The sequence below is a fragment of the Triticum urartu genome, chromosome 7, assembly GCF_003073215.2.
Source record: "Triticum urartu cultivar G1812 chromosome 7, Tu2.1, whole genome shotgun sequence".
In the NCBI taxonomy this organism is placed as follows: domain Eukaryota; kingdom Viridiplantae; phylum Streptophyta; class Magnoliopsida; order Poales; family Poaceae; genus Triticum; species Triticum urartu.
In genome coordinates this window covers 99,653,146-99,675,746 of record NC_053028.1, presented here as the reverse complement: position 1 = coordinate 99,675,746, position 22,601 = coordinate 99,653,146, and the positions used below count along the sequence as shown (strand labels likewise).

Here is a 22,601-nt window from a genome sequence, read left to right as displayed (position 1 = left end):
AGAACAACAAAAATTCATTTCTTGCAGGTTATCTTCCAGGCCACTACACTCATCCGTATGTGATCGCTACTCACTCCGACGGAGCCCAGGGAGCGTTTGGTTACTGGATCTATCCGATGGAAGATGGTAGCTCGGGATATCTTCAACCGGTTTGAATGGCGGTCATGTAATAGGATAGGTTTTTAGGTTCCTATCTTGTATTTTTGCCGAACGGTTGTGGCTTATCCTGTCATGATGCTTTTGCTCTTTGTGAGCTTTTTTTGTTTTTCTTACCTGAAGACCTTTGTGAACCTTTTTACTTATTATTAACTAGTAAGCTTGTACGTGTAACACACGTAATCTTAAGAATTTCATTAATGTTATGATTATCCAACCTTGGACCTGTGCAAGAAAGGCATACCAAAGATGCTTTTTTTGTCAACATTGATTAGATGTTCAAAACATCATAGAGCTTAAGTGCAGCCTTCTTATCCCTTCTCATTCTGTGGAATCGGAAGCTTGAAACATAGAGCAACAAGAAAAGCTTTAGACACCATCAGGAGAAAAATGGCTAAATTTTGAGAGAAGAATATAAACAGATGTACAATCGCGAAGCTATCAGAAAACTTGAGATCCCAACTTAGCAGTATGGTGAATTAGAAACCTCATTAAAATGATATCATTGTGACTAAAGTTCCAGGAAAAGAATCCCTACATTTTACACGTATTCTCTTCACTAAGGTAATTTGATGCATGAAAATACTTTGTCAGTACTCAAATCTTCTGTGCATGGCTTTAATTGAGCAGGAGAACGTGTTAATGAAAATTTGGCAACACACGGAACATATAATCGTATTGAGGTGTTTTAAAGTATATTTGCACATTTACAATATCTGAAAGTGCTATTTACATGGACCAAGAGAAGGTCCCTTTACATATTTCTGAAATTGGTATTTCTACATGTACCGGGAGATGGTCTACATACTTCTGAAAGTGCCAAGGACATGTATATCAAGATCAGATCCTTTTTAGGAGCATAAGAGATCTTGGCATATGCCCATAAAATGTAAAAAAATGTGTTGCTGCTCCATTCACAAACATTGTGACATGTAAAAACAGTTTTGTGTGAACATACACCTTGAATGCTAAAACATATCAATTATGTTACCTGAAAATCAAGAACGCAATGAGGAAGCAAATAAAAAGTTAAAGAAAAATGAATGATTTGAAGATGAATAAATATAAAAATAGCCTTTTAGCTAATGTTGTATCCATATTGTTTTAGTAGCATAGGCAACAACAATGCTTTTGCTATTTGGTTCATATCATCCCATATAGCACATCTTAACACTATCTACTGCAAGACTACTTCAAACAGTGTGTCCATCTGATTATAATATAAAAATCTAGGTATGTCCTATAAAAATATGCCGAGGGGTGCTTGCCTCTCTGGTCTCGTTTTTTAGATTGGATCGACCAAATTGCGGCAAAGAAACAGTATTCATACAGAGTTGGACCCAAAATCCTTGAAACTCGATACCGTCACTACAGAGTTATAGCAAGGAATTAATCGAAGGGGCTCACAACCTAAATTAGAGGGGGAATCAGTCAAACTTGCAATTTGAACAAACTGAGAAGGCCCAATTGACGCCCTCATCTTTAGCGTGGATGAGGCTCACCAGCAACTTGGCAGTGAGGTGCAGATGTTGTTATAGATGAAGCAGGGACACTACCACAATGCACAACTTGAGAACTTCACCAAAAATATACAACTTTTCTAGATAGTGCTACCAATTTTGACTATGCTATAGTAGGCCTATTTGTCTTGCGAATATATGCATAATCAAGACGGACGCTAGCCAAGCTAACCTATATGAAATGGAGAGATCAGGGTAAGCGATTAATGGCCAAATCAACCAGTTACCGATCAACTCCAGCTAGCAATGACTCGTAGGAAGATGGCAGCATCATGGTGCGGACGCCTGGCCTGAGCGGCGCCCCCAGATCCGGGCGGTCGACAATCAGCCTCGGCACCGACGGCGACACTATCCTCAGTGGCGTGATGATCACCCTCTGCAAACAACAATCATTTATATACAGTGAAGTCTGATCTTATGCCATCTTGGATGCACAGATTTCATCAGTTAGCATTCATGATAATCCTTACTTAAACAATGTATCAAAATATTAACATCATTCATCTAAACTAAACTAAACTATACGTAGGGTTCAATATCTCACCTGTGATGCAAATCTAAGGCTCAATATATCACTAAATGAAAGAAAAGTTGCAAACTGAACTTGACTCTTCATCGGGGATCCGGTGTTTCTACAACTCTGCCCTTCTAAAGGAACACCTTCAAGGATGAAATACCAATTGTCGATAGAGGAGGTGGAATAACTTGACTATCATTACTACACAAACCTGAACTCCACCCTTCTAAAATCAGAGAAGATAACTGTTAATTTTACACCAATTTCATTAATACACAAACCTGGAATTTGGTACAAAGCTTTAGAACCTCATCATGCCCGCACAACAAATACCTCACAATTCACGTGCATTAGAGGTTAAGCCAAATTAAAACAAGAAACTAATTGAGGACTAATCTTCTCACCCTCCTACACAACGGCGGAGCTATGTTGGGGCCGAGGGGGGCCGTGGCCCCCCCAACTTTGGAGAAAACCCTGAAGAATTTTTTTTTGAAGGGCCAGGATGAGGTGAAAATTATCCTCCCCCCCCCCCAGCTCTTTGTCATTTACGTTTCGCCCCCCAATGGTTTTCGTCTAGCTCCGCCACTGCTCCTACAAGAAGTCAAAAATCAAATAGTTAAAACTTACTGTTTCTTCTGCAATCGAATTTATATGGAGTACTCTTCACTCTGAAAAAAAAACTTGAGATCTTCAACATTGGCCATTCTGGTTGTATTGCACTCCTTTCTTTCTTTGAAATACATTAATCAATTATTATTCGCTTCGAAGATAGCTAAAGGCCCATGCATCGCTACACAGAAACAAAAACATACTACCTCCGATTCTTAGAGTGTCAGGCTGCAGCCAACTGCTTGGTGCTTGGCCTGACACCCAACTAAGCTTAGCCCAGAGAACACAAAGTGCTACCTCTACAATTGACCTATATGCTAGCAACTAAAGACTATAAAAAAGGAAGTGTTGAGATATTACATCGAGAAATATACAACGCACACCAAACTTACCCCCCTTGTCCATGTGTAGAAGAAAACTAACATATGAAACAACAAAAGAATCTGAAGCCATGTTAGACTATCTAGTATTACTCGGAATTTATAGTGAAAATAGTTGTCTAGATTTTTATCACCGCATGTTTTGCCTACAAGGCTACGATGAATCAGACTATATATGCACTTTGTTAAAACCAAGGTAATTGCTATTAACGTTGCCAAAACAAGATATAGCAACCAGCATATGTTCTTACCATCACCAAATAAAGGAAAATAAATGCAACCTTTCATTAGTACACACAAAAATATTAAAATGTCAACTAAGGAAAAAAAAGTAAAACTAATTAACCTTTCCTTTGAGGAAAGGCAGTCAGAAGAAGAATCCATGAAGCCATTTTTTTTATTTGTACTACTTTCTGAGTGAGTTCATAACAGAACACGGTAAAAGAAAAAAGTAATGCCAGATCTCAGTGGCATAAAAATCTTGGACTAAGCTACTTTCCTCTCCCTTTTGAATGGCACACAACCCTGATAAGACTATCCATCACCCAGGTTTCCACATAGAAAACTATAAATTACCATCGGTGGTTCTTTTTTAGGGACCATAACACTGGTTAACATTAAAAACACATGAACAAATAAAACAATTCTTATTCAAGCAACACAGACAATAAGTTATGAGGATATGCACATATCCATTCATGATGATAGAAATCAAAGAGAGGCAATACCCACACTTTGTTTGATGTATTAGATGGAGTGAAGCGTGTGAATGCCATGATATCATACACTTAGGCATATATCTACACTTTTTGGCCTCGCTGGTAGTCGAGAGGACCAGATAACCTCCTTATTAACATCTGTCCGCACCGTCAGAATCTTCTTGTTTTACCAAGCCTGAAAATCACACCAAGCACCAAACCAATCTGTCAGTGGCACAAGAGACATCCATAATACATCCGACCACAAGAGAGCAACAACCACTGACCAGAATACTTGTCATAGTGGTCATTGTGAAAAGTTGTTGGGCTTCCTTGCCGAACTGAACCTTGGCATTGTTGTTGCCAAACAGCTTGATTGAGGAAGCATTTGGTCTTGAAAAGCTCCCTGGACAGATTATGCAAAATCACCACAATTTATCCTGACCTAAAAATCATATCAACCAATGAATATATGAAGCCCAACAGAAAAAGGGGACAGAATATAGCTACAAGTGTAATGATTCTGAAGTTTCAATCTCACTACAGCAGGGAGCTTCTGCACAGTGGCGGCGGCTCAGATTCTTGCTGGTGATAGCCTAATGCGCGTTAGAAGATGACGGTCGTGTAGATGCAGCGGAGGTACTCAATCTTGTACAAATTGGAGACAGAAGAGAGAACAAGGTGGCTCACCGGAAAAGATTCAGATGGCGTCAGAAGCTGCCAGCAACAGCACGGCGTGCAACTTATATATTTAGATTATAAATTTGAGTAGTTCTCACAAAACAAAACATCGCTGCCGATACTATTGTGGGTAACCCAATATAGCAAAATTTAGGCAACTTCAGGAGCATAGCAACACAATGGGATGGGAAGGTAAGCAACAAAACTTCAAAATATGAGTTGCTTGGACTACAAATTTCCGAAATCCTCACTAATTCAATATGTCCTCGTAAATTTCAGGAATCCTGATGGCAGCTATTTGTCTATATGCTGGCAGAATTTGAAATTGGTTTGCTTAGTTAATTACACCTATGATACATGAACTTGCACAGCGGGTACGGATTCATACAACAACTTGAAAAATGATACAAACTGGTCACATAACTTGAATTTCGAGTACATGTAGGTACATTTCCGTCTATTGCTGTTAAAGCCCCGTTAACTCTGCCTACATGGCATGTCAAACATGACAGTGGGCCCACGCTCTACATCAGTTCATTGGGGTAGGTCCCACCTGTGAGCTACGAGGAGAAATTAATTGTTTCTAAAAATGGAGACCAAAATTCGAACCTGAGACAATTTCTCTCAAGGCGTTCAGTGCTAACCACTACGCACATGATAGTTCATCCCGAAGATAGTGCTTCCCGAAGGTTCGTACACAAGACCTGACCATATCGCATTTACGTGTGTCGTGGCCAACAAATCCGAAACTACTACTCGAACTTTGTACTCGTTGAGATAGATTTTTTTATCCTTTGAACCATCTATGCACGACCCACTTGTCAGCAGGTGAGAGATTAAACGAAATTGGAGTACAATGCATATGCAAGGCTGGCTACTTCACATACACGAGCCAAGCAAACAACCGGATGGCCGCAGTTGTTCAATGGGGAGATAGACCGCTTATTATCTTGGCTTACTGCATCTTGTTGACATGGTGATTGTTTGCTAAGATAGTGCATGCCCAGTACCACCTTTTTACATGCCATGTAGGCAGAGTTAACGGGGTGTTAATGGCAATAGATGGAATTGTATCTAAATGTACCCAAAACTCAAGTTTTGTGACCTATTTGCATCATCTTTCAAGTTGTTGTATGAATATGTACCCGTCGTGCAAGTTCGTGTACCGTAGGTGCAATTAACTCACTCTGAGTATAGAAACTTACTTGTGAATCCGGCAGAGTGGCAGTGTGGCGGGGCGGCTCCGGCGGCTAGGGAGGCTCCCGGCGACCCGCGGCTCCGGCGGCGCGCGGTGAAGGGCGCGGGCTCCGGCGGCGACCCGCGGCTACGGCGGCGCGCGGTGAAGGGCGCGGGCGAAGGCGGCGACCCGCGGCTCCGGCGGCGCGCGGTGAAGGGCGCGGGCGGAGGCGGCGACCCGCGGCGGGGAGGCTCCCGTCCCGGCGACCGGCGGCAGCGGTGAACGGCGACCCGCGGCAGCGGTGAAAAGCGAACGGCGCGGCTGCGGGAGGATGCGCGGGAGAAGGAGGAGGTCGTGCGGGGGCGGTTTTTTTTTGTTGACTGCGGGACGATTTTTACTGCAGGGCGATTAGCGATCGATCGATCGTGGCTTGTTGCTTGGTTGGTAGCGTTAAACAAAGACTGATTAAGAATCATTAGATTTAAATGATGGATGGATGTGATTGTTTAGATCTGTCCCTCTCTTTCTTTTATAGTGGTAGTAGATAATATGGCCGTATGCATCATTCTGATGCAGAGGCCGGGACTTGTTACCCTTTTTGAAAAAAAAAATCCATCTCCTTATGGATGGACCTCCATTGACACGCTTGAGCTATTACACAGGCATCCCCCACATCTAGTGGGGCATTTTATCATTTCATCAAAGCCCCAAGCCCCTATCCTAACGGGGAATTCTATTTTTTGCCCAGGTTATTTGTAGTTTGATTATTTGCCCTCCCATACAGGTAGGTTAACTGATTATTTTCCCCATTTTACATTTGAACTTGATATTTTGTCCTTCTGCAATTAATTATCTGACTTCTTTTCTTTTCCTATGAGGATAAATAAATGGTAAAAAGGGATTCACTAGGTTTTTTGAGTATTGTGGTTCAGAAATAAAAAATGGTTTCTTGAGGAAAAAAAAAGCTCTGTGATGTTCTGAAAATGTTGAATTTGTCAGTTGACACGAAAAAAAAATAGCCCGAGCCGAAAGTCCAAATAATTACTTGACCACTCTTCAGCTATATCATGTTTTTCGCTAGTTTGATTGAGTTGAAGAAGTGAAGCAGCCAACATTTTATGTCTGTATTTTGATTTGGCCAAGCTGGAATTGGAGTTTGTTCCAGGCAGCATCAAGCAAACTAGAGATGCACAATATCACTTCATTAACTACCCTTGCATGCTAGCTACTCCCTCCGTTACTAAATATAAGCCTTTTTAGATATTCGACTACGAACTACATACAAAACAAAATGAATAAATATACACTCTAAAATATGTATATATACATTCGTATATAGTTCATATTAAAATCTCTAAAAAGACTTATATTTGGAAACGGAGGGAGAAGTAGATAGTGTTCATGACACTAACACCATAACATCTCTCCACCAATTGAAGGGCAAGTAAAACCATAGATGCCAAAGCGAACCAGCAAGAGGAGAGAGAGCATCCGCCTCATGCTTCGGCATCACCGGGGTCCCCTCACCTCCACCGGTTGTCTCGGCCGGGGGCAGGGGGTGCAGGAGAATCGCAAGGATCCTGGTACGTCCGTTCAATAGTCTAGGTATCTTAGTTAGGTCTTTGGTTGTCCATAGCTTCCACTACGATGATGGCAACAAAGGCAATAAATAATTTTCCTCCATACCTCCCATCGAAGCGATGGTTCCCTTAGCTTCTGGTGTTAGATCTGAGAGGCAGTGTGGTTGTCTTGGGTTCTTTGGATCTGGGCGGGCGCCACATGTGTCTTCAACTCTTCATGTTGTATTGAGATAATAGTCTTCTTCTTCCTATTCTATGCGGTGTTGTTGTTATGGGCAACCAATGGCGTCGATGTCGGAAAGCCGACCCTTGTGGGTGATGTCCCCTCGATCGTTTTGCGGCAACGATGAGGTTGTGCCTCTTTTCTCCCCTTGGGTGTCTCCCTGACGTGACAGTTCGCCCTCTGGTGGTTTGTCCCCCTCTCCGTCGCGGTGGTGTTCTATCCATCGCCACTACGGGATAGGCAAACATTTTGTTTTTTGCGAAAAGAAGGTAGAGCCCTCTGCATTATTATGATGCACATAGTTATTTTTTATTAATTATTAATAAAAATACAAAACAAAGTGAATATTTTGTTAAGGAGGTGATTCGGCTCTGAGATTTCCGGGCTTCAAATATATGACATCTTCTGTGAAGCGTCAGTCCTTTTTTGAGAAAAAACTAACGCTTACATGTTTGGCATCTTGCACATCGCCCACACGTCTCCTTTACCACTCATTTTGCCACGTGTGAACAGATGACATCAGCAGGATTTTTTTGGTTTTCGGTTTAAAAATATTTTATCTCCTAATTAAAAACCCATTTTCACCATTAAATCCGTCTCGACGAGATCTTTAAAACTAGACCCCATGTTGATATGTTTCGATGAATTTTTTTGCCAAAAAGTTGCCATGATGTTTACACTGTAGTTGTCATAGTGCTTAAACTAAAGTTGCCATGTGGCAATTTCAATTTGTAGAGCATAGCAATTCCAGTACTTTGATCATAAAATTTATTTTTTGTCTGAACCATGGCAATTTTAAGTGCATGTATCATGTCAATTTTAGTTTATAGTTCATGGCCTGTCTAGTTTCTTAATTCCCTATTTTATAAATGTCAAAATTTACTTTTAAATGTAGAAGAAAATAGCTGAAACATATCATGACAACTTCAGTGTAAACACCATGGCAATTCATGTGCAATAGACATGGCAACTTTTAACTCAAAAAAATATTGTTGAACTATATTGATAGGAGATCTAGTTTCGAAGATCTCGTCGCGAGGGATTTAATGGTGAAAACGGATCTTCAATCGAATTTTTCATTTAAGAGATAAAACATTTTAAAACTAAAAATCCTAAAAGATTTCCGCATGCATGCATATGGTGACGTGGCGCAGTCTGTGTGTTATAGGACGTGTGGGCGGGTTTCGCTCCCCCCACATGTGTGGGCGTTAGCGTTGTCCTTTTTTATATGCAAGGACATATAGTGGTGTTGCCAGTTTCGGTTGGACATCAATCTCCTTTTTCTTAGGCCACTCTTGACGAACTACCAGCAGATCACTCCTAAGAGCATCTACAACCGGACTTATCCGGCTCCCTATACGTCCGCGCTCGCATTCAGGTGCGTCCACGAACAGCACCCGCCGGCCCCTCATATGTTGCATCCTACATTCACATATCTTAAAATTTGATCATCAAATCCATGCATGTCAGTCATATGATACAAATTGTCTGAATTCAAAAGTTTGAAACAAAGCAAAGCAAATTGTAGTTCAACAAACCGGATATGCCAAAATGAGATCAATGTCTGAGCATGACGGATGGCCTCGGATCACTGGTCGGGCGCCTGCTTCGAGTGGAATGTGAAAGTGCGTTATATCGACTAGAGGGGGGGTGAATAGGCAATTTTTATGAAAGTCTTCAGAACATGGGAGTTTTGAAGACAAACGATAAAAATCAAACCTATTACCATGCAGCGAAAGGTAGACTACACTAGGCAAACCATAGTCAAGTATTCAATGAAGTGGAAGCACAAAGACTAATAGCAGCTAGGTAGTAAGGATCAGGTTGGAAGATATTGTGAAGCCAAACTGAACACGCAGTCACTCAGTGAAGACAAATGATAGAGCAAACATACAATGACTTCACAAGGAGGAACAGTAAGTAAAGTGAAGTGAAGATGAAACCAGTGACTCGTTGAAGACAATGATTTGTTGGACCAGTTCCAGTTGCTGTGACAACTGTACGTCTGGTTGGAGCGGCTAGGTATTTAAACCTTAGGACACACAGTCCCGGACACCCAGTCCTGAACACGCAGCTCAGGACACCCAGTCCTCACCGTATTCTCCTTGAGCTAAGGTCACATAGACCTCGCCCAATCACTCTGGTAAGTCTTCAAGGTAGACTCCCAAACCTTCACAGACTTCGTTCACCGGGAATCCACAATGTCTCTTGGATGCTCAGAACGCGACGCCTAACCGGCTGGAGGATGCACAGTCCTCAAGTGTAATAAGTCTTCAGATCACACAGACAAGAAGACTTAAGTGATGCCCAATTCTCTCTGGCTCTGGGTGGTTAGGGCTTTATCCTCGCAAGGAATTCTCTCTCAAAGGCTTCGAGGTGGGTTGCTCTCAAACGACAAAAGCCGTGCTTTCAATCTGAGCAGCCAACCATTTATGGTTGTAGGGGGTGGGCTATTTATAGCCACTTGGCAACCCGACCTGATTTGTCCGAAATGACCCTGGGTCACTAAGGAACTGACACGTGTCCCAACGGTCAGATTTCAAACTCACACGGCAACTTTACTTGGGCTACAACAAAGCTGACTTGTCCGACTCTGGACAAGATTCGCTCTCATAGTCTTCACTCGAAGACATAGGTTTTTGGTTTAGACATCACTTCAGTCATTCTGACTAGTTCTCTTAGACCCCACTTAACAGTACGGTGGTTCCTATGACTCAACACAAAAGAAAAAGAACTACGAAAGATCTAAGTCTTCGAGCTCCATAGGCTTCATATCGTGTCTTCTCTTGTCATAGTCTTCAATGTGAATATCTTCATATACCACCTTTGACTTCAATGTCTTCATACATTTTTAGGGGTCATCTCTGGTAGTAAAACCGAATCATGAGGGACTTCTGCCTGTGTTATCCTGCAATTCTCACAAACACATTAGTCCCTCAACTAGGTTTGTCGTCAATACTCCAAAACCAACTAGGGGTGGCACTAGATGCACTTACAATCTCCCCCTTTTTGGTGATTGATGACAAACTAGTTGAAGTTTTCAACGGGGAATATAATATGTGAAACTGTAAAGGATAAGGAATTGTCTTCATAAGTTGCAAGGGCTCCCCCTGAAGATGTGCATATAAGTTAATTTGCTTTTGGAAGGCAAATGCACATGGCAGGTGTTACTTGTGGAGATCCACTTCAACTTGTGATGACAATCCACTATGCATGTGAAAGTATATGAAGATAATGCCATGCATAATGGAAAATGGACGTCTGCAGAATGAGCTAAGTGCGGAATTTATCGTCGCACATGCGGAATTTATCTTCGCAAAACAAGGTGGCGAATAAGTAGCAGACGACCATCTAGTTTAAGTGTTACAACTCATAAGAACCAAATGTAGCAAAAAAAACGAGAGTTGTAAGCACCAAGAAAAATATAAGGCACCCGCCCATATGAACCCGCTTGAAGACTATCAATCTCATATGCTTCTCCCCCTTTTGTCAGTAATGACCAAAAAGGTTTGAAGATATAGAGCCTCTACTCGTTCCCATGAGGAGTAGGTGAAGTAGCAGGGTTGTTGGTGTTGTTTGGCGGTGCAGAAGAGCTTGGAGGTGCTGAAGCAGGTGGCGGTGAAGTAGCATCGTCTTCTTCCTCAATAATTCTGGCAGTGATTGTGGCAGCAGAGGAAGAGAACTCAGAGTCTTCAAGGGATGGAGTTCCTAGCAGCACAGCCCTTCGAGGAGGTGTGGAGTCAAACTTGAATCTCTTAGTGATGCCGTCCTCTTGAAGATCAGCTTCAGAAAGCATCATCGTTAGCCCTTTCCATGTGCGGCGACAGGTTTCATGGGCAACGAAAGCATTCTTGGTGGCAAGATTTCGAGTGCGATTAACATCCACCAAGAGGCTTTTCATCTGACGCTTCAGCCAGTCATGATGCCTATCTTGTTTCTGATGTAGGGCCACAAGAAGCTCTCGGTCGTTGAGAACACGAGTGCGCTTCTTGGGTCTTGAAGCAGTGGCACTGTCAGTGGCTTCAGTTGAGGCAGGGTGTGGTGCACGTGTAGTGCCAGCCAAAGGATACACCCGAGAAACTGCTTCAACGCCTTCAACGTTCTGTGTAAAACTCTGATGTTCTGCATTCTGAAGACTTAGAGGTTGCTTTGCAGGCTCAGAATATATGGCTTCAGTAGACATGTCCACGTCAGGCAAGAAGATCCGATGGTTGCGGGCTGAGGGCTGATAAGAGATGGCGGAGTGTAGCTTGATCAGCCGCATGACCCAAGGGGCGTAGAAATTCAAACCAAAACAGATCCATGCCTGATGCAGCAAGTTGGCGTATGAAGAAGTCCTGTGCATTGAAGCATTTGCCATGAAGTATATAGAAGACCAAAGTCTTCATTGCACCCTGAAGCTTGGCATTTGGAGAGTGCCCTTTGATAGGCCAGAGAGTTCGCCTGATGATGTGATAGATGGTTCTGGGCAGGTACTCAAGGTCTTCAACGAAGAACTCTGTGGGATACGCAGCATCTTGAGGCAATGGCTTCATCATGCTAAGCATTTGACTCATATTAGGTTCTGGCCGCTGAAAGATGCTCTCAATAGTTTCAGCATGCAGTTGACAGCCTTGCTCGAAGAGATCGCCAGGAGTGGGCAAGCCAGTGAGCTCAATGATGTCAAATGCATTGGCTTCGTGATGAACGTTGCCAGTCATCCACTCCAGGACCCAAGTCTTTGGATCTCTGTTGTATCCTTTGATGTGAAGTGTGGCATAGAATTGTAGCAGCAGCTCTTCATTCCAATGCTCTTCAGCAGTAACAAATTGCAGCAGACCCACTTGCTTGACGCAATCCAACGCTTCTTCTAGACAGGCAAGACCAGCTATAGCTTCAACGTCAAGGCGCTTGTGTGGGAAGATGCGACCTTGGTTGTAGAGAATGCAAGAGTAATAGCTTCGCTGAGGATAGCTCTAGAACCGATCAGATGATATCCTTTCCCTTGAGTAGGGGTTCCTGGAGCTATCGAAGAATGTGTTGTCTGCCCTGAAGCCATTGATGTTGAAGGAGCTAGGTGCTGATGCAGGACCTGGAAACCTTGGCAGTCTTGGGATTGGCTTCTGGACCTGAGGCCTGTGCTCAACATGATAGTTGAATTGGGGACCGGCAGCAGACTCAGGAACAGAAGTGGCGGGATCAGAGGCTTCGCTGTCTTCTAAAGCTTTTGCTGGGGAGGGCTCCACATTAGCTTCATTGGTGGTTGTGGCAGCCTCAAGATTTTCATCCTCCACTTGACTAGCTGGAGGGTCGGTCACAGGCACGTTCTCTTGGAGAACTGCTTCTTGGTGGAGCAGGGGAGTGGGATCTTGTGGTACTACTTCTTCTGCGGCTGATGCAGCTGGAATGTCTTCAGCAGAGACTTGAGGCCTTGGACCTTTGCGAAGCCTGCGGAACGCAGACGACGCATGTGGAGTTGGAGTGGGCTGGGCCTCATAGTCTTGTTCCTCTTGTGGGCGATCCGCCCATGAAGCATCCTGTGCAATTGGCGTCAGTGGACGACCAATGCTAATGAGTTCGCTGTTTTCTAACTGAGGAAGGACTGCATCATCTTCTACATTGTCATGATGACCAATGTCTTCAGCAGCAATGGGATCAGCTGCTGGAATGTCTTCAGCTTCAGGAGCCTCTGTGGAAGCAGGCTCATGAACTGTCAGTTGACGTTCTGCGTCAGGATGAACCATATGATAGGTCCATGACTATACCAAATACCAGTGTAGTTGTCGATCCTATTGTTGTCGAGGTTGTGCCAAAATATGCAGCTTATACACCAACGTATTTGTCCATTACTTACAATGATGCAGAAGATTTACTACCAAGTACTACAGACCATGTTACTGTTTTGCAATGTTTAGGCGTGAGAAAGACCATGAACCATGCACTAGGTATGCAAAACATGTCTAACAATGCATGCATTCGTACTGATGACCAAGCAGTCGTTGATGTGCGAGCAGATATAAAACAAGTTCAGCTGCCACCAATTTTCGGTTGGAGTCCAGATGATGTTCACTTTGAATATTTATCTATATTGTCATGGACACCGGAACAGGACCAGTTCATGTATGGGAAGGAGTCCAATAAAACTACAGGTCAATCTTACCTATCCAATCTTGCATGCTACGTAAGGATTAAAACTACTAGGAGTAGATCCTTTCTGTTTTTATTTCTGCCACGCAGAATATCAACAAAAGGACTACATGTATTTGGGAGTTTTTAAGCCTAAGAGATGTCGGGTGGGGCCCTCCTGATTGCACAAGTCGGGAGCGCTTGTACCAAAATTACTAGGCCAAGTATCTTTAATGAGAGTCCAGATTTGTTTAGGAGTTACTTTATTTTTCTTTGTGCGTGTACGAGGTCAAGGTTTGGTCAGGCTACTATATAAAGCCATGATACGAGGCATTGTACGGCAGGTTATTGTTTTATGAAATAGACACGATGTGTTTTTCAGGGTAGACACCCGTATCAAGTTTTGGAGGGATCTTTAGAAAACCTCTGTGTTGCGATTTCTTTGTAGAAATTGTTTTTGCGCGTGAGTATCATCATCGAGATTGATTTTCTCGTGCTGGGTCGTAAGGTTCAAACCCTCTATTTCGTGCATATCGCGTGCGCGAGCGAGAGGTTGCTACTGCTGGTGGTGGAGTGTTGTGAAAGGTCGGGCCGCAACAACGGATCGGACCTCACATTGAGTTTCGGTCTACATCAGGTGGTATTCAGAGCAACAGGTTGTTCACGACACTATGGAGAAGATGGCAAGGGCATCGTCATTCAGTAAGTTAAGCTATGGATTTCAGTTGGAGGAAGAAGGCCGATGGGCCAGGCTTTTTCACACTCGGGTGGTGGTGAGAGAGAGATCATGTGCCATGACGATCGATCACATGAATTTGATCAACGCTGCAAGCATCGAGATGGTGGAGAAGCTGAAGCTATCAATGACACCACATCCACAACCATACTGTTTTTATTGGGGTCATGAAGAGCTCACTGTCACACACCAAACCAAGGTACCATTTTTGTTGGGAAATTTTTTTTCCGATGTTTAGTGCGACGTGATTCCGGTCTCCTTGGTGTCATGTCATCTGTTGTTGGGAGAGTCGTGGTACAAGGAGCACCATGCTACATATGACCATGTTGCAAATATGTATCACGTCAAGCGGGATAAGAAGTTTGACCTTGTGTCCATGGACGAGGATCGTTTTATTTCTTGGAGGAAAGATCATCTTGAGAAGATAAAAGAGCAAAAAGAAGAAGAAAAGAAGAAGGTGGAAGCTACTGGAATTTGTACGGCCGTCGTTCAGTCCGTAGATAAAAGTATTGCTGAAAAGACTGATTTGAAACCGAGGACGGTTTCGTTTCAAGGAGGAGAGGATGATAGGTCCATGACTATACCAAATACCAGTGTAGTTGTTGATCCTATTGTTGTCGAGGTTGTGCCAAAATATGCAGCTTATACACCAATGTATTTGTCCATTACTTACAATGATGCAGAAGATTTACTACCAAGTACTACAGACCATGTTACTGTTTTGCAATGTTTAGGCATGAGAAAGACCATGAACCATGCACTAGGTATGCAAAACATGTCTAACAATGCATGCATTCGTACTGATGACCAAGCAGTCGTTGATGTGCGAGCAGATATAAAACAAGTTCAGCTGCCACCAATTTTCGGTTGGAGTCCAGATGATGTTCACTTTGAATATTTATCTATATTGTCATGGACACCGGAACAGGACCAGTTCATGTATGGGAAGGAGTCCAATAAAGCTACAGGTCAATCTCACCTATCCAATCTTGCATGCTATGTAAGGATTAAAACTACTAGGAGTAGATCCTTTCTGTTTTTATTTCTGCCACGCAAGGAAAAGATCAACAAAAGGACTACATGTATTTGGGAGCTTTTAAGCCTAAGAGATGTCGGGTGGGGCCCTCCTGATTGCACAAGTCGGGAGCGCTTGTACCAAAATTACTAGGCCAAGTATCTTTAATGAGAGTCCAGATTTGTTTAGGAGTTACTTTATTTTTCTTTTGTGCGTGTACGAGGTCAAGGTTTGGTCAGCTACTATATAAAGCCATGATACGAGGCATTGTACGGCAGGTTATTGTTTTATGAAATAGACACGATGTGTTTTTCAGGGTAGACACCCGTATCAAGTTTTGGAGGGATCTTTAGAAAACCTCTGTGTTGCGATTTCTTTGTAGAAATTGTTTTTGCGCGTGAGTATCATCGTCGAGATTGATTTTCTCGTGCTGGGCCGTAAGGTTCAAACCCTCTATTTCGTGCATATCGCGTGCGCGAGCGAGAGGTTGCTACTGCTGGTGGTGGAGTGTTGTGAAAGGTCGGGCCGCAACAACGGATCAGACCTCACATTGAGTTTCGGTCTACATCACCATAGAAATGGGTTCAACTATCAAGGGCTCTGTGGGAGCAGCCCGAGCTTTCTTGGTCTTTTTCTTTTTCTTGGTGGGGGCAGTAGGAGAGGATTCAGAGTGTTTCCTCTTCCTGGCTTCAGCCTCAGCAGTTCTTGTCTTCTTGAGCTTTGAATCTGTTGACCGACTCTTTGTCTTCGAGCCAGTCATTCTTGTTGGGAAGACAATCGGAACTGCTTCTTGCCTTGGTGCATCAGATTCAGTCGTAGCAGGCTTCTTCTTCTTCTTTGCGGCCATCCTGGGGTCGATGCCAGGACGCCCAAGTGCCTTGCGCTTCTCAGCCTCATTATAGGCTTGCACACATCTGTCAGCCAGAGTCTTCATGCGCTCACGCGAACCTTGAGCTTTTGCACGCTTCTTCACAAAGGCTTCCTTGAGCTCGTGCATCATTGTCTTGAAGTTCTTCACTTCTTGCACGCTGAGCTTGGCCATATGCTTCTTGAACTGAGCCTTTTCATAGTCAATCTTCTGCTTCAGCTCAACAATGCGCTGGGCAATAGCAAGTTCTGAAGCAATGGCGCCTTGGAAGGCAACACTGAGGCCAATAGGTAGCTGCAGATCTTCAAAGCTGATGTTTGGCGTGTCAAACCACTCGTCAATGAAGTTGTGGATGATGGTGACATCAAAGAGAGGCAGATCATTGAAGATTTCTGCTTCTTCTTTGCTCTTGATGAGTTGCTCAAGAGCGTCATCTGCAAGATCTTCATCACTTGACAGATCAATGTCGTCATTGCGCAGGATGGCAGCAGCTGTTAGCTCTTTGCCAGTGTTAGACAGAGGCATCTTGGCCTTCTGGGGCTTGGAGACGCGTGATAAATCTTCAGACTGCACACTGTCTTCAGGAGGTGCAGTTGCCAATGGCTTCGCCCTTGAGATTTTTGGTGAAGGGGCTGGCTTTGAAGCTTTTGGCTTCTTCAACTGCTTTGGTTTCGGCACTGTAGGCGCGTCATCGGACTCAGTGTTAGCCGCAGGCTCATTCACTGCAGTCCCTTGAACCAAGATGTAGGTGATGAGGCCTTCAAGGTTGGCGAAAGGACCGATGACATTGGGTTCTGCATGTCGTGTGCCATCTGCCCTTGGTGCTGAGGGACCAGGGTTGAAGTCTAACCCAAATTTCTTCTTGTTCTGCTTCGCTGAGTTTTGGGCAAACTGGAAGTTGCACTTGAACAGATTGTCGTCACGACACCAGAGTAGTGATGACGGATGTGCATCATCAGGCTGTGGCCCACGGACCATGCATGGATAGAAGCTTTGGGCAATAGCTTCATCTCTGGACCTGGGTAGAAGGTTCTTGTATAAGATGTCTCCCCACGGTTTTTTGATGGCACTTTTCTCAGCATACTCTTGGGTTGTGAAGCGGTATTTGAACCATTGTTCTGCCCAATAGCGTCGAATCCATTGGATTCGGGTCTTGCGCTGACTATAATCCTCTTCAGGATCTGTCTTATACATTTCTGTGAGTTCATCAGGCAGATCTCTGGATGTTCCGCCACGACGTTGTCTGCCCCCCTTCCTTGCTGCTTTCTCTGAAGCCATAAACTTTAACTTGAAAGGCTTCAAGACGTTCAAAGGCTTCAAAGGCTTTCTCTTGCTGGACCAACAGGAACTGGCTTCGGGAGAATTTATGTGATGCTGTAAGAATTCTGCAAATGAATGCAGACTATGAGAACCGAAGGATTCTCCCACGGACATGTACCTGTGACAGCATTAAGGTGCGAGGGAAGGGGAAGAGGTCATATGCATTCTCAGAAGATTTAGAAGATAAATCAGTTTAGAAGACATTGACCTCATTGTGCGAAGACATTCACTCATAGATAAGAAGTTGGTTCCAGATTTGTACGAATCCATAGATCAGTACAAGTGAGGAATCTAACTACTTTGTGAAGCACAAGTGAATATACTAGGCATGTATGAGATGCAGTATGAGAGAGATCTAGCTTGTGTGAACAGAAACTACTTGTGGTAGAAAGTGACAGATCAATAGGATCAACGATGCTGTAAAAAGGGAGTTTTATTTACCACACTGAGAACTGCTAGACGGAGTGAGAGATGAGGCCGAGCAGTTCACTCTTCCGTGCCCTAACTTGGCGACGGAGGAGACCTACGGCGACGGTGGAGAGGACGATGTCCGCGGTCGGCGTGAAGACGGCGTCGGAGAGGTTGCGGCAGCGAAGCGCTTCGTCGCCGGCGTCGTCGAGAGCTAGCGGTGGCGCTAGGGTTCGTGCGAGGGTGGAAGAAGAGATAATTACCGCTGTGAGTGTGTATTTATAGGCACAGGGGCGGCACTGTGCTATTACACAGGTGGCCCTGGCGATTCGCATCTGAGGAACACGTGGCCAGTATGCGGAATTTTGGGGTTTGTTCCACGTCCCACGCACGCCTGGATTGTCGGGTGGTCGTTCCTACTTCTTCGGATTTCATGTGGAGGAATGAGCATTGAAAACGGACTTAATGGTTGTCTCTGTATCTTCTGTTGACAAGGACGCAGAGAAGACATTCGACAGTTTCAATAGAATGCATATGACTTGGAGAGATAGAGTTTGAGATAGAAAGCATAGAGAGGTTGGGGTCCGATCACATTCACTTAGTTCAAAATATTCAACCAAGAAGACATAGCTATAAGTGAATGCTGTAGAGGACAGAACATCAGTACATATATATCCATATAATCAACGTAGTGAAGATAATCATGAAGACATATTGAGAATGAAGCCAAACCAAATGTGAAGACATTGAGAGGTAACGCCATGAGAGAAACACTTCAAAATGGAACGTTTGGTGGTGGCGTTACCCACCGTATAGGAAGTATTAGACCCAGACACGGCGCACAATTATCGTGGCGCTCCGAAGTCAAATTCCACATTAATGTATTCACACTTAGAATGTATGTCTTCATTGATTGAAGATATACTTCACTTCGTGTGTTGCACATCTAAGTCATCGATATGCATAAGGGTTAGGATGTGTGCCTGATCACAGGACATTTGTGGATTCCAGGATATTTAGCTCACACCGTAACTTGCAAAACCTCTTCTCATCCAAGGGCTTGGTGAAGATATCTGCTAATTGCTCTTTAGTGTTGACGTGTATGATATCAATGTCTTCCTTCACAACATGATCTCTGAGAAAGTGATGACGAATTTCAATGTGCTTTGTCTTCGAGTGCTGAACTGGATTGTTAGCAATCTTGATGGCGCTTTCGTTGTCGCAGTAAAGTGGCACTTGCTTCAGATGAATGCCATAGTCCTTGAGTGTTTGCTTCATCCACAGAAGCTGAGCGCAGCAAGATCCAGCAGCAATGTATTCAGATTCGGCAGTGGAGAGAGATACACAGTTCTGCTTCTTTGAAGACCAACATACAAGTGATCGTCCCAGAAAGTGACATGTGCCTGATGTAGACTTGTGATCAACTTTGTCACCAGCATAATCAGCATCCGAGAATCCAACCAGATCAAACTCTGAGCCCTTTGGATACCATAATCCTAGAGTTGGGGTGTGATCCAAATATCGAAGAATTCGCTTCATAGCTAAGTGATGCGACTCCTTTGGTGCCGCTTGAAATCGAGCACACATGCAAACACTAAGCATAATATCTGGCCTAGATGCACATAGATAAAGTAAAGAACCAATCATGGAGCAGTATACCTTTTGATCGAACTCTTTACCATTGTCGTTAGGACCCAGATGATGTTTGGCTGGCATTGGTGTTGTGAAGCCTTTGCAGTCTTGCATACCGAACTTCTTCAGGCAATCTTTGAGATACTTTTCTTGAGATATGAAGATGCCATTGCGTTGTTGTCGTATTTGAAGACCAAGGAAGAACTTCAGCTCCCCCATCATGGACATCTGATATTGCTCTTGCATCATATATCCAAACTCTTCACTGTACTTCTGATTGGTGCAGCCGAAGATAATGTCATCCACATATATTTGGCACACAAACAGTTCACCATCATATGTCTTCGTGAAAAGAGTGGGATCTAGGGAACCAGGTATGAAGCCTTTGCTCTTCAGGAAGTATTTGAGTGTGTCATACCAGGCCCTAGGGGCTTGTTTGAGGCCATACAGTGCCTTGTTGAGCTTGTATACCATGTCAGGATGTTTTGGATTTTCAAAGCCAGGCGGTTGTGCAACATACACTTCTTCTTCAATCTTGCCATTGAGAAAGGCACTCTTCACATCCATTTGATATAGAAGTATGTTATGATGATTTGCATAGACCAGCAGTATGCGTATGGCTTCAAGTCTCGCCACAGGAGCAAATGTTTCATCGAAGTCAATGCCTTCTACTTGAGTATATCCTTGAGCAACGAGACGAGCTTTGTTTCTGACAACTTGACCATGCTCATCTTGCTTGTTGCGGTATATCCATTTGGTGCCTATTATATTGTGCTTACGTGGATCAGGACGCTTAACCAGTTCCCATACATTATTCAGCTCAAACTGTTGAAGCTCTTCTTGCATAGCTTGAATCCATTCAGGTTCCATGAAGGCTTCTTCAACTTTCTTAGGTTCTGATATTGAGACAAATGCGAAGTGCCCACAGAAATTTGCTAGCTGAGTTGCCCTTGAACGAGTGAGTGGACCAGGTGCATTGATGCTATCAATTATTCTTTCAATCTGCACTTCATTGGCAACGCGAGGATGTACAGGGCGAAGACTTTGCTCTTGCTGTTCATTGTCGTTGTTGGAAGGTATGTCTTCAGGCTGAGCATTGTCTTCATGTTGATCAGGTGCTGAAATGATAAGTTCTTCTTCAGGATGAGCTTCAGAAGGTATAATTTCTCCAGTTCCCATTAGCTTGATTGATTCACTGGATGGAACTTCATCTAGCATATTTGGCAGCTGCTCTCTTTGTGAACCGTTGGTCTCATCGAACCACACATCCACTGTTTCAACCACTTTGTAATGAAAGAGATTGAAGACTCTGTAGGAGTGCGAATCCTTTCCATATCCAAGCATAAAACCCTCATGTGCTTTTGGTGCAAATTTTGAGGTGTGATGTGGGTCCTTGATCCAGCACCTTGCGCCAAATACTCTGAAGTAACTGACATTTGGCTTTTTGTCAGTAAGGAGCTCATAAGATGTCTTGTTCAGTAGCTTGTGAAGATAAACATGATTGATTGTATGGCATGCAGTATCAATGGCTTTGGGCCAGAATTTTCTTGGGGTCTTGTATTCATCTAGCATCCTTCTGGCCATCTCAATTAGTGTTCTGTTCTTGCGTTCGACGATGCCATTCTGCTGTGGCGTGTACGGGGCTGAGAATTCATGTGTGATGCCCAAGGTATCAAGATATGTATCAAGGCCAGTGTTCTTGAATTCAGTGCCATTGTCACTTCTGATGTGCTTTATCTTGGCGCCAAAATTGTTCATAGCTCGATTGGCGAAGCGTCTGAAGACATCCTGCACTTCAGTCTTGTAAAGGATCATGTGCACCCAAGTATATCTAGAATAATCATCAACAATAACGAAACCATAGAGGCAAGCAGTAGTAGTTAGAGTTGAGTAATGAGTGGGACCGAAAAGATCCATGTGAAGCAGTTCGAAGGGTTGAGTAGTAGTCATGATTGTCTTCGAGGGATGTTTGGCCCTCGTCATCTTCCCTGCTTCACAGGCACCACATAAGTGGTCTTTGTTGAACTTGACGCCCTCGATGCCTATGACATGCTTCTTCTTCGCAAGGGTGTGAAGGTTCCTCATGCCAGCATGTCCAAGCCTCCGATGCCAGAGCCAGCATTCTGAAGCCTTTGCTAGAAGACATACTGCAAGCTGTGGCCCTGCTGAGAAATCTACCACGTACAAATCATCTTTTCGATACCCTTCAAACACTAAAGACTTGTCAGATTCCATTAGTACAAGGCAACGATATTTTCCAAACATTACAATCATGTTCAAATCGCAAAGCATTGAGACAGGCATTAAGTTGAAGCCAAGGGATTCAACAAGCATGACTTTATCCATGTGTTGATCCCTTGAGATTGCAACTCTACCTAGACCCAATACCTTACTTTTACCAGTGTCAGCAAATGTGATGTGGCTCTTGTCTGATGGACGTAAGGTTGAGTCCATAAGAAGACTTCTTTTGCCAGTCATGTGATTTGTACACCCACTGTCAATAATCCATTCTGAAGACGCTGGTGTTGTACCCTACAGTGCAGTTAGGGGGATAGGCTTCACCAAGAGCATTGTGAAGCAAAAACATTTGACGAACCAGTGGGTTATGAAAGCTTAGATCCAGGTTAGGACTAATAGGGAGAGTAGCAAGCGATTCAGGTACAAAGTACATAGTAAGACCATTTGGGCATTTGATCTTGCGCCCTACAAGATGTTTAAGGTCCCCAGCAATAGCGTCAAACGATTTTGGTTTTCTGCTGGATACCTTCCCCTGCAAAAGAGAGTTAAGCCTTCTTAACCACCCACATCTTCAAGGGTGGCTTAGAAGCAATAAGTCTAAGTGCAGCATCTGAGAATTTTGGCTTTGAAGCCTTAGCAAACAGTCTTGCAGGCGGACAATAGTACTCATAAGAATAAGCAGAAAAGTTCTTGGTCTTATGAACATGGCGGTTTGATGAACCGCTCTCATATTCATAT

At 43.7% G+C, this 22,601-nt stretch overlaps 1 protein-coding gene across 1 annotated transcript; it reads right to left on the bottom strand.

Annotated features, from left to right (window-relative positions):
- Window positions 1-819: 819 nt before the first annotated feature.
- On the bottom strand, window positions 820-6,214 carry LOC125518474 (serine/arginine repetitive matrix protein 1-like). Its single transcript, XM_048683303.1, has 4 exons — window positions 5,767-6,214; window positions 4,168-4,286; window positions 3,915-4,076; window positions 820-2,784 (listed from the first exon to the last, which is right to left on the bottom strand). Exons 1-3 carry the CDS (start codon window positions 6,212-6,214, stop codon window positions 4,068-4,070), a joined length of 576 nt encoding a protein of 191 aa, XP_048539260.1. The 3' UTR covers window positions 820-2,784; window positions 3,915-4,067.
- Window positions 6,215-22,601: the final 16,387 nt, after the last annotated feature.